This window comes from Quercus lobata, chromosome 5 (assembly GCF_001633185.2).
Source record: "Quercus lobata isolate SW786 chromosome 5, ValleyOak3.0 Primary Assembly, whole genome shotgun sequence".
Classification (NCBI taxonomy): domain Eukaryota; kingdom Viridiplantae; phylum Streptophyta; class Magnoliopsida; order Fagales; family Fagaceae; genus Quercus; species Quercus lobata.
In genome coordinates, this window is record NC_044908.1 from 38,039,741 (window position 1) to 38,051,767 (window position 12,027).

The 12,027-nt window shown below is 35.6% G+C and overlaps 1 protein-coding gene across 1 annotated transcript; it reads left to right on the plus strand.

The window, feature by feature from the left end:
- Nucleotides 1-3,659: 3,659 nt before the first annotated feature.
- On the plus strand, nt 3,660-11,506 carry LOC115993109. Its single transcript, XM_031117388.1, has 6 exons — nt 3,660-4,176; nt 5,854-5,903; nt 6,480-6,557; nt 7,235-7,841; nt 8,050-8,576; nt 10,861-11,506. Exons 1-6 carry the CDS (start codon nt 4,033-4,035, stop codon nt 10,889-10,891), a joined length of 1,437 nt encoding a protein of 478 aa, XP_030973248.1. The 5' UTR covers nt 3,660-4,032; the 3' UTR covers nt 10,892-11,506.
- The last annotated feature ends 521 nt before the right edge of the window (nt 11,507-12,027 follow it).

Below are 12,027 nucleotides of genomic sequence, written 5' to 3' on the forward strand. Positions count from 1 at the left end.
TGCAAGTATTATAATTGTGAGAACTGTGTGAAACCAAGCTGAAAAAGAAATGAATCAGTATGAAGCTGTAATATCCATAGGACATAGGAGTATTGCTTAGCATATTGTAACAGAAATACTTCTTCAGTTGTTGAATCAGCACACCATTTATGTCCTTTCTCTAAGTTCTCTCACATTCTCTCCTTCCTCACAATTATAGCCTAATTTGGAGGGTTGGTCTGGTTGTGGCAGAAAATTGTTGCTGTTTTGTGTTTGTAGTTGCTGTTGTTATTGAGAATGGTTTGAATTAACAGTATATGTGATTTGAAGTTAGTAGATTTTGCTTGTAAAATAAATAAAAAATAAATAAAAAATAAAAAAACCTCAAGATCCCAATCTGTTACTGAAAGTTCAATATGTGTATAAAACACCCTTGAACGTTTAGACCTCAATAAAAAAAATCAATTCAAGCTTAATTTCAAACAATAAATGCGCGGAACATGAACATAAGCTAATAATCGAATTGATAAACAATCTAAACCATAAGTAATCACAATCACAACAGTAATTAAATGGTAAAGATAAAGGGAAGAGAGATGCAAACATAAGGACAATACTCGATGTGTTATCGAAGAGGAAACCGAAGCCCTCGGCGTAAAACCTCTCCGCCGCCCTCCAAGCGGTCAATAATTCATTAGAAAATGTAGATGGGATACATAAACAGCAATAGACCCTTTAAGCCTAATCTACCCAGTGTAACTAAGCCCTCCAAGCTTCTTGCTCCAACGAGGTTGCGCTGAACCTATTTCTTTTCTAGCTTCCCGGATTCCACTACTAGACCATAGCATCAACCAATGTAAAATTGGTTTCTTCCTAACTTCTTCCCAAAGCACCAAACAACCCTTTCACAGAAATGGATATGGTGAGAAAAGGTTTTGGTAATAAGCCTCTTAAGGATTTAACAATGGAGAGGAAGAGAGTAGAGGAATTTGAAGAGTCTCTTATGTGAAGATTGTAGATGAATCAATCTTATTTTTCTTTAGGGTTTCTCTCTCAAAATTCTCTCTTCTTTTCGTGGGTAAAATGGGTATTTATACTAGGGTGAGAATGGAATGTGAAGAGTCAGGTTTTTCAAAATAGGGCTGGCTCGCGGTTTGGCCTTCCAGGTTGATTGAGTTGCGAGTTCCAGTCGCGAGGTAACTGAAGGGCCAGTTGTCCTATTTTGTCCTATAGTGCTCTAGCTGGCATGACGCTTCAAATTCTAGCATGCCTGGCACGTGTGTAGCTTCTGGCGGCTTGCAGCCGCGAGTCACCCATGAGATTTAGTCGCGAGTCCTTGTTTTTCTTGCACACTCTTCAGCATTTCTTCACACTATCTCACTCACTACCCTTACAAGAATCCCACCTAAATATAGGGTTACTAATTGCTGAAATACAAGCAAATTTAGCACGAAATAAAGCTAACAAGATGGTTGATTAAATTCAACCTTACAGTTACTGTTGAGTGTCAATTGTTAATGTGAGCTTAATGGTTAATGATGTCCATGGGAAGCTAAAGATACCTCAAGATACCATTTTTGTTGATGGTTTTTATTATTTATAGTTAGCCTTATTTACAATAATGGGGCTTGTGCTATAACATCAAATAGAGAACATGATGGGGAAATCAGATTTCCATGAGATGTCCAAGCAAAGCCCTTTTATAGTTTAACACTATTTGTATTTTAGTCATTTCAGATAACCAAGGCCTGCTTCTCATGTCTGAATTTAGTGCTTGTAGCCTTCTTTTCTTTTTTATCCATTGAGTAGGCTTGCATCTCCTACCTTCATAGGAATAGGGATGAGGTTATGGGTTTGAAACACATTGGTCCATGCAGATGCAGAGCTTACGAATTACGGGGAAAGCAAAGTAGGCTCACATGCTTACTTTGACATTGGTCATTGATTTGGTGCTCCAATTCATTGTTACTTTGACATTGGTCATTGATTTTTATTTATTATTTTTCTGCTTCAAGTTTGGCATGTTGAAAGGTCTCCAAATTGACTTGCAGATTGGAGGTACTTCCCCAAGCTGTCAAAATCTAGTAAAATGGCCAATAAAATATAGTAGGAAGAGTCAAAACAATAATTTCCTATTAGGTTATGTTTATTTAAAGGCCTTTGAACTATGATTTGGTACTATTCTATTGTTATTTCATGTTGTTTGATGCACTTCAAAGGTCAGAAAATAATTTCCCATGGCCTCCATCTGGTAAGATATATTGTTGCCTTGCTTACATATTTACAATTTTTAAGTTTAATCCATTCGCCATGTCATACTTCTCTCTATCTTATTATTATTTTTGTTAGGTGGCTATTATTTAGTGGATTCTGGTTATCCATGCACCTTGGGGTTTCTACCTCCATACCGTATTAAGGGATACCATCTACGAGACTTTTGAGGTGGGGATCATCGTGGAGGTGCTAAAGAGCTTTTCAATTATAGACATTCCTCTCTTCGTAATGTAATTGAAAGATGTTTTAGCGTTTTAAAGGCACGATTTCCAGTCTTAAAAACCACGTTATAAACCATGTCGACAAGGGAATGTGATGAGAGCCTGTTGCACAATTCATAACTTCATTCGAATGGCAACAAGAAATGATTTCTTGTTTACTCAATTCAATATTGATAACCTTACTGTTGAAGGTGAAGGTAGGGATAATTCGGGTGAGCCATCGCACGCTATTGACTTATTTGATAGGGATCAGATCACAGGATTGATGTTGGTAAATAATAGGCATCATAGATGCCATGTTATTTATTTATTTATTTTTGGATGAAATTGATTCCCTGGCATTGATGACATGTAGTAAACTTTTTAGTTATTGATTATCTTTTATAACACTTGATAATTGTTATAGTTTCAGTCTTATATGATTAAAGTTTTAGGCTTGAATGTTATATACAAAACAATTGATTTATAGTTTCTTTAGGTATAAGGATTTTAAATACTTTGGAACAAACGTGTTTTTGAATTAGAATAAATATAATTTAAAAAGAAAAACCAAAGAAAACAAAATTCAACTTTTTCAAAAACAACTACCAAACAAATTTCTTGAATTTTGTTTTTGATAAATATGTTTTTCAAAACAACTAACCAAATGTGTTTTTCATTTGAAAACAGGAAAAATTTGTATTCTTTTTCTTTTTCCCTTGAAAACAAGAAAACGTGCTCTTCATTTTCTGCAAGCCTCTCACCTCGGAAAACAAGAAAACAAAAATAGAAAACGAAAATAGTTACCAAACATAAAATTTGAGATGCTACTTTGCAAAATAATTTGCAAAATTTGTTAACTAATGAAATTGTTAATAATTTGGTGTTAAATGGCAAAAATACCCGTGGATGATGGGGGGACATTTCAGACATTCCGCTAGAAGCGTAGTGCTATATAATAGTCGAGAATATTAAGGCAATACAATACAGCACGTATTTATTTATTTATTTATTTTTGATGAAACACGTATTTAGATAGGGAAAAACAGAGGGAAAAAAAAAAAAAAATCTAACCCATATTGATATTGGTCTTAAAATCTTTGTATAGATAAAAAAGAATACCATCACGTTTCCTTGCTTTCTCAGCAAATTCCATTTTTCCTTAAAAATTTCAAAACATCCACAGCCACAACAATTTACACACACTCTCTCTCTCTTCAAACCCCCCTTGCATTTAGAATAGAATCCGTCAACCCCATCTCTCACGCTTCCTATTTTTAACTCCAAAAATTAAAAATCAACTCAAAAATCACATACTTCAAAAAAAAAACTAATGAAACAAAAATAAAAGAAAACCATTAATACCCTCTCTCTCTATTTAAAAAAAACAAAAAAACAAAAAAAAGCAAAACAATCCTGCAAAAACCACCCTTCATATCCGAAAACCACTTTTTTGTTTGTTTATTTTTGTCAACTACCCAAAAGCCGTTCCATGGTTTAATTCATTTTTTGTTTTTCCAATTTAATTTTCGTTCTCATATAATTTGTTTTGTGGGATGAGAAAGAGAAAGAGAAGGTGATGGGTGTAATAGAGAAGTGGGGTACATGGGAAGAGCTCCTCCTTGGTGGGGCCATACTCCGCCACGGCACCCGAGATTGGGACATCGTCGCCGCTGAGCTCCGTGCCCGAAACCAGTCTTCTCCCTACATTTTCACCCCCGAGGTAAATTTTTACTATTCATCCAAACTAATATACTCTATAAAATACTTATTTTGCTTTACCATTTTCTTCGTTTCGCTCCATTTTTCAGTCGTACTCGTTTTTATATATTTTTTTTACTTTATAAAATTAAAATTAAAAAAAAAGTAATTGTTTACTGTCTCTTTTTTATTTTTACAGTTTTACTTTTATTTAGGGACCCGCAACCGCAAACTGTTTTAAAGAGTGTAACCGTTGCATGTAATGTAACGTTGGGTTTGTTTCTCATTTTAATTACTGTGTCTGTTACTCTGTGTTTCTGAAAATGAATCTCACTCAATGACTCAAACATCCTTATCTTCTAAAATCAATCAATCAATCAATGTTAAGCCTCATTACTTGGACTTGTTTGTTTTCCTTTTGCAATTCCTTGTGATTTATTTAAAAAAAAAATGTATATGCATTACTAGGAAAGAGCTTAGCCAATGACATTGACTTCACTCATGTCATTAGCATAATATTTTCTCTTTCGTTAATCGGACATTTGATATTCAGGGTATTTTATAAATGTCATGGAAAGTTGTCACATAGAAGAGCATCTCATATGTATTATTAATGAATTAATTAACAAGGATGTGCTTTCCTTATTTATTTTATTAACTACCCGATGATCTTACTTCTCTAGTGTATATATATAACTGAGGTTACTCACAATTTATTTATGATCCAATGATTCTGATGTTATTTACTAGTCTCCTAAACAGTAGTAAATAAATTCCGATTCTGTAACTTGTGTTAAATAAATTTTATATAGTCACAACAAATGTTTCTTCCTTTCTTGTCAATTGCCATGTAGTATTATTGAATTTGACTCTGTAGTAGATGCTACAATACAGTCATGTAATAGTCTAGATGTGTATTTTCTTTTCAAAGTCACAATTTCATTTCCATAACTGCACTATCCTATTCCTATCCATCAAAAAATTAATGTTTGTAAGAAAAAGTGGCTGCAGTTTTGAGCTCATTATTGGTTTGTTTTGATTATTATGAAAATGCTGCTGTTTTTGGCAATCTTAACAGAGAGTTTATGGCCCTCTTGTTGACACGGATGGCTTCTTTAAACGCAGATTAGTTAATTGCATTTTTACTTTTTTTTTTTTTTTTTCAGTATTCTGAAACATGGACCCACCCATTCTTAGGTTCCAATATTGGTTTAATTCATTCATTTATGTTTTAAAAGTTGGGGTAATGCAGGACTTAAGGACTTACTTGCTTGACTTCGCCCCCACCCCACAACCCCCCTTTTATTTTCTATATATATATATCCTTGTTTTGTGTATATTAATCCTGGCTAAGTAAGCCATAGGACCCTCCTTAGCATTTTATTGTGCAAATTAGGCATGCTGACTTCTCAACTTGTAATCATTCTCTGCCGAGGTGGACCTTCCGTCTATTGATTTTCTGATTGGAATTCAGTACTTCGAAAAGCCTGAAATCCTTCGCTGACTAATTCTTTACTTCATATTTCATCCACATGATGACGTGTCAAGTTCAAATTACTTTCTTTTTTTTTTTTACTATGATCATTGGATTAAAATCTTTCATCAATATGTGAAATACGGGGAAATTGTCAGACTAATTTCTCAATTAAATTCTTTTTCACACCCAGTGTAGTAAAGATATATAGTATCTTGTTTGCAGTTATGTAAAGCCAAACATGAGGACTTGCAACAGCGTTATTCTGGATGCACGTAAGTTACTGTGATTGTCTGGTAATGCATAATATTTGGTTTGAATTAGTATAAATGATGCTTTTTTTCCCCTTGTGTTTTTTTCTTTTTTCGAAACAAATTTTTAAGATGCTTTGGGGTGTTTGGTACATATTTTCAAACAACAATTTTCAGTTTTTAAACAATATTACACTTATTTTTACACACTTTTTCACCCACACGTATTTCTACACATGTTTTTAAATAACAATTTTCAGTTTTTAAGTGCATGCACCAAACATTCCCTTGGTTTTTGACTTTTTTACATATCACTCTGCAATTCACCTCATTTGTCTCACAAATTTTTTTTACTTTACTTTTTCAACTTTTACTTTTACTTCTCATAAAGTTTTTCTTAACTTTTTTTACTTAATGATTGAGATTGAAAGTTACTTTTTACAACTATCAATCTCAGCCATTAAAAGAAATTGCATTAGGCACCTGATCCTAATCCCTTTTCTTTTCAGTATGTATTTCCACAATATATTTTTATCTATATTTATATATTCTGATAGGATGGCTCTTTTTCTTACGTAAATTTCCTGATTTTTCCCTTAGGGCTTGGTTTGATGAGCTACGGAAGAAGCGAATGGAAGAGTTGAGGCGAGCTCTAGAGCTATCTGAGGACTCAATTGGGTTAGTTATTGAAGACTGTGTCTAATCATATGACCCTGTACACATATATTTGTATTAAGACTAAAATGCTTACTCCCATTTCCCATCCTCTTCAAAAAAGCATATATTAGCAGTATGATGGCATCCCCTTTTACTTTTCCTTTTTGGTACTTTATTGATAGTAGATCTAGTCATTTCAATTCCTAAAACTGTCCCTGATGGAAGGCATAATGCAGCACTTTACGTGGGAACAAGTTAAGATATAGAGTCCTACACCTAAAGCATGGATCTCAACTATCTTCAAAGGACATGTTCTTTAGTTTAGTGTGAATCATTTGTTTTACCTAAGTAGTTAGTTGAAGAAGATGAAGAACAGTTGCTTGAACACGGAGCGCCAATGAGCTGTAGCTCAATTGGCATAATAATGGGATGGAGGGTAAGGTCTTTGGTTCAAGACCCATTGGGTGAGTGTGTTAACTTACCAATCAAAAGAAGAACAGGTACTTGAGCATGTGATTAGTCAAAAATTAGAGGTCAGACCGTCAAAGGAGCATGACAAACCATATAATTATAAATTTCCTATTTGATGTATGTTTAAAACTTTTTATTTGCTTTTCTGTTGGGAGTTGTAGTCTGCAGCAAGCTATAGTCTGTGTTCTTGCATTTGTGTAGTGATTTGTATAAGTTGCCTGTTCCAGGTCACTAGAATCAAAGCTTGAATCTCTCAAGGCTGAGAAATGGGATGGCTGTCATGTTGGTTATGGCTCCATCCGGACTGAATCACCTGTTCCTTTTCAAAAATCAGAGGGAGTTGAATCTTCTGGTAAAGAGATATCTAAGGATGGGCTATCTGCTGGTAGTTTCACAGAGGAAACCCGTACAAATTGGTTGGCTGAATGTCAGAATCCTGGAGTGATGCCAACTGAAGGGGTGGAGACAAAGCTGGAAACTTCACAGTCTTCTGAGCAGGATAAAGTGTCAGGTATCAAGAAAGTGGCAGAGACTTTATATGGGGGACGAGGAGGGGGTGTGAGAAAGAGGAGGGGAAAGAGAAAGAGAAAAGATTGCAGTTGGGATGTCAAGGAAGGTAGTGTTGGAGAAAGTGAATTTGTGGGTTTGGCTGATGTTTTAACTCCCTCCCGGTGTAAAGAAAATTCAATCAGCAACAGTGGTGAGGATGCTGGATCTTCTGGTGCTGATAACAGAAGTTTGGGTAAGGATGGAATTGATGTTCTGATGGAGATTTATAATTCTCTTTTGGAGAATAAAAGTGCAAGTGTCTTCTGTCGACGACTTGATAGCCAGGTATGGACAAATAATTTGATGCTTGGTCACCATCTTACCATCATTCTAGACTGCGCCTACAATTTGTTCTAGATTTCTTATCATCTACATCATTGAATCAACTAATCTAAATCTTAATCTTACACATTTATGATCTTCACTTGCAACTCAAAAATAAACCTTTTGAGTCATGCATGGAACTCATATTAGTTATTTATATTCCATACAGAAGAGGGGAAGATACAAGAAAATGATCCAGCGGCACATGGATTTTGACACAATAAGATCAAGAATTGCTAGCCATTCCATCACATCTGCTTTGGAACTCTTCCGAGATCTACTGCTGCTCAGTAACAATTCATTGGTCTTTTACTCCAAGAACACACGTGAATATAAATCGGCTCTACTCCTCAGAGACCTCATCACCCAAAAATTGAGGCAGCATTCTAGGGATTCTAGCAGCAAGGCTACCACTGCCAACCATTCCATTGAAACCCCAATGCCTAATCGTACTGTCAAACCCCGAAGTGCTCGCCCTGCCAACAACAAGGTGCCAGGAAAAGTAGCTAATACCGGGAATGCTGCTACGAAGACCTCAAGTGGAGGTAAAAGACCAAGTATTGCTGATTTCCCTTCATCATTAGAATACTTGGCTGTGACAAATAAAGGCTTTGGTCGGTCAAGAAAAAGTGGACGTGGAAGTGCTAGTCAAGAACCTGTTGCTCCCATGAAAGGAAGGAAGAGAGTTCAAGCAAGGTAAATATGCTAGTCTTTTTTCATACCTTTTTCCTTTCAAACCCAGTTGTAGTCCCAGGCTCTAGATTCAGCAAAGTTGGTCTTTTCAGGGCCTTTCGGTGTACAATTTTTTTTTTTCCCCTTTTTTCTGTTGAATAGAATATTATAGTGCTAATATAAGTTGGAAATAGAAAAAGGCTTTGCCTGAGGGTGCCTTTTGCATATCACTTTGATAATGCAAATTTTTAATAGGTATTGTGGCCCTCTCCACCAATTAAGCTCAGCGAATGAATATAGATAGCTAAATATTGTGGCCAACAGGCTAACCAAAGAAATTGGAGGACATTGCAATTTTTGAATGAGTGAACTAGTGAGAAAATCATCACCTAAAAGCAGGCTGGAAAAAGGAGAGAGAGAGAGAGGGAGAGAGATAAGCAATGCAACACGGAATACTTCATAATAAATCCTGCCCTTAAATGTCTTGTGATGCAAAAATTTCACCATTATCCTCCCAAGGTACAGCAATAGTATAGAAGAAGGTATCTTAAGCAGTTTTTATATGCATCCAGTCTCTCACACGTTGCACTGAACACCATAGGTTGTGAGAGGCCTTTCATAGTTTTCCGCAATATAGGTGCCTTCCTAAGCAGTTGCTGTATAGCCAGTCGCAGAAGTGTTATGAATTAGAGATGTGGCATTGGAGATGACATCCTTTTTCTATGCGACTCTTACAGAGGGTGGTATGTGAAATTTGGATAAGTGTCACCTATGGTGTTTGTGACAGATTTTCTGTAAATCGTACTCACTGTCATATCATAAATACAAGTTAAGCGAGTTATAAAACAATCCAATGATCAACAAACAGTCTTCTTGCATACCAATTATTTGCAGGTTGTTGGTTTATTGATGTGCATTGTTATATGATCACAAAACCATGCAAAATCTTTAATCATGAAAATTTCCAAATAAAGTTTCAGGCTTTGAGTGTAAGCAGCTGTTATTTTCTCAGACTCCTTATGACACCTAATAATAATTTAAAAAAAAAAAGTTGAATCTTCCAGTACATGTTCTTTCTATGGATAAAGTAGTTGATGCAACTACAACTAATCAAGAAAGATCAGTAGATATTGTTGCCAAACGGGTAACTAAAGAATTTGGTGACCATAATGCAATTTTGAATGAGTGAACAATCTTCATCAGTATCTCATTTTTATTGTTAGGAAATTGTGATTGGTGTTGTGCTAGTAAAACAATCATCATCAGTCTCTATTTCTCCCGTTTTCTCCTCCTGTTTTTAAAAACAGATGGAATACATCTGTCACTTACCGGATCTAAGGATATTTAATAAACCATGTCACATAACATAAGCAGACAAATTTCGTATACCAATTAATTAGTTACCTGCCAACAACACACTGCTCCATTTTTCTCCTTCCCACTAACGCCATCCCTCTCTATCTCCTCCAGATTTCTACTAAAAGTTCAACATCCCTCTCTATACCATACCATATTTTGTTCTTTTTCCTTTCATTAATTTTTTAAAATAGGAAGATCTTGGATAGGCGACCACCCGCATCATATTTTCCTCTGAAAAATTTGCTTGGTTTAGATATGATTGAAGAAACAATATGCTTATCGGTTCCAAAGAAGTCACTTGCTAAAAGTGGAGTTCTTTTATGAGTTTTTGTGTTCAATTATTTTAAACGATTTCCATGGAAAAGGAAAAGATAGTGATGGAGTTGTCTCAAAAAAATTCGAAGTTTTCTTCCAACTTCCTTCATTTTGCGATGCTAACTTGCTATCTAGTACACAACAATTGTATTGAAAGCAACATTGCGTAGATTCAATATACTACCCCAGGTGACTAAGTTGAGCAACTTGTAAAGAGAAGTAATGGTGACCCTTGAAAAGTAGTGAAAGTGTTTGTAAAAATGCTTTGGCTGATGGTAGCTTGTTCTTTGTAAAATATACCTCACAAAAAGCATCAATTTGTCAGCAATCACTCCTTTTTTGCTTGGCACTTAGCCATTGAACGAATATTTTTAGTCCTCTGTGGATCTGATCTTCTGCTTGCTATTTTTGAAACTTTAGTTCTCTGTAGGGTCATTTTTTTGTTGGGTTCAATTTGAATATGAGGCTTGTTTTTGTATTTGCTGCTCATGTAACTATTATAAGTTACCTTGATTTGTGAAATTTTTTTTGTTTATTAGCATTCCTCAATCTGTCCAATATTGTTAAATGCTCACAAAAGCCATCAATGGCTAACTTGTTAGAGTTTAATACTGATGATGCAAAAAATTGTCAGTGAGTCAATCGTCCAAACACGCAATCGCTAAAGATACTTGAAGAATGAAGAACCTACAAAGTTCACCGGTGTGGTGCTGACCAAGTTCCTATGAATTTAGGCTCCTCCCTTATAGGGGCGTAGTGGAGTTAATGTCCCGAGATATTTGGGCCTAACTTCCTATACTTGGGAGATACAAATATCTAGAAGGATCTTTAGGTATGGTGTGCAAGTTCTTTCTTTATGAAGATAACAAAGTGGTGGACACGCAAATGGCTTGGAGGACTAAGTGTAGAAGATCATCCATTGCTACGGGATATTGGACGAATGGGCATAGGACGGATCGCATCACAAGGTGCCAAGCATGGGTGCCAGACAATGCTCTTGTACGTGACGATCCGTCGGAATCCTAACAACTCTGATATATTAGATTTATTTTGTTTTGGTCAAAATATTCCCTATCAAGTACAAATGGGATCTTTTTGTATTTTTTGCTTCTTGGAGAGAATCTTCCCAAGGCCGTATTTGTATCCTTGCCAAAGATATCACAGAATAGGATTTATTGTTGCCGTGATAAAAGTAATAATTGTAGGAAATTATTCTCAAGGAATCTAACAAGATTTGTTAGCTGCCTGTCTTGAATTTCAAATGTATTAGACCTATCTGCTAAAATATTGCAATTTTTTAATGGTGCCTCTCTAGAGTCACCACTATGACAATAATGTTGTCTGTGCTTTTCTTTTGGAGAGCAAGCCTTGGGAACAATGGGTCATTTGACCTCTTAAACCTGGATGCGATAGAAAAATTTTGCTCCAAAAGCTTTATCATAAACAATGTTTAGAATACAGAACTTTTCTTGGCTAACAGTTTGCACCGCTAATTGTTAATTGCAAAATTATCGCACAATGGTATATATGAAAAGTATGTGTCTTATCAAAACCAAGATGAATGTTTGAACCACATAGTTAGACAACTGAGGAGAAGAAAAGAAGAAAGGTGAAAGATGGAAACGCACACTGACAACTCGTCCTATGAAACTGACGACCCCGAGAGCAATTTTCTGAAGGACAACTCACGGAAAAAAACCTATGAGCAGTCTGGAACTGAAACCGAAGATGATATGCAGACAAGGACAGACGGTGAACAACACAGGGAGGAGAACTGCTTGACTGAAGATGCATGGGAAAT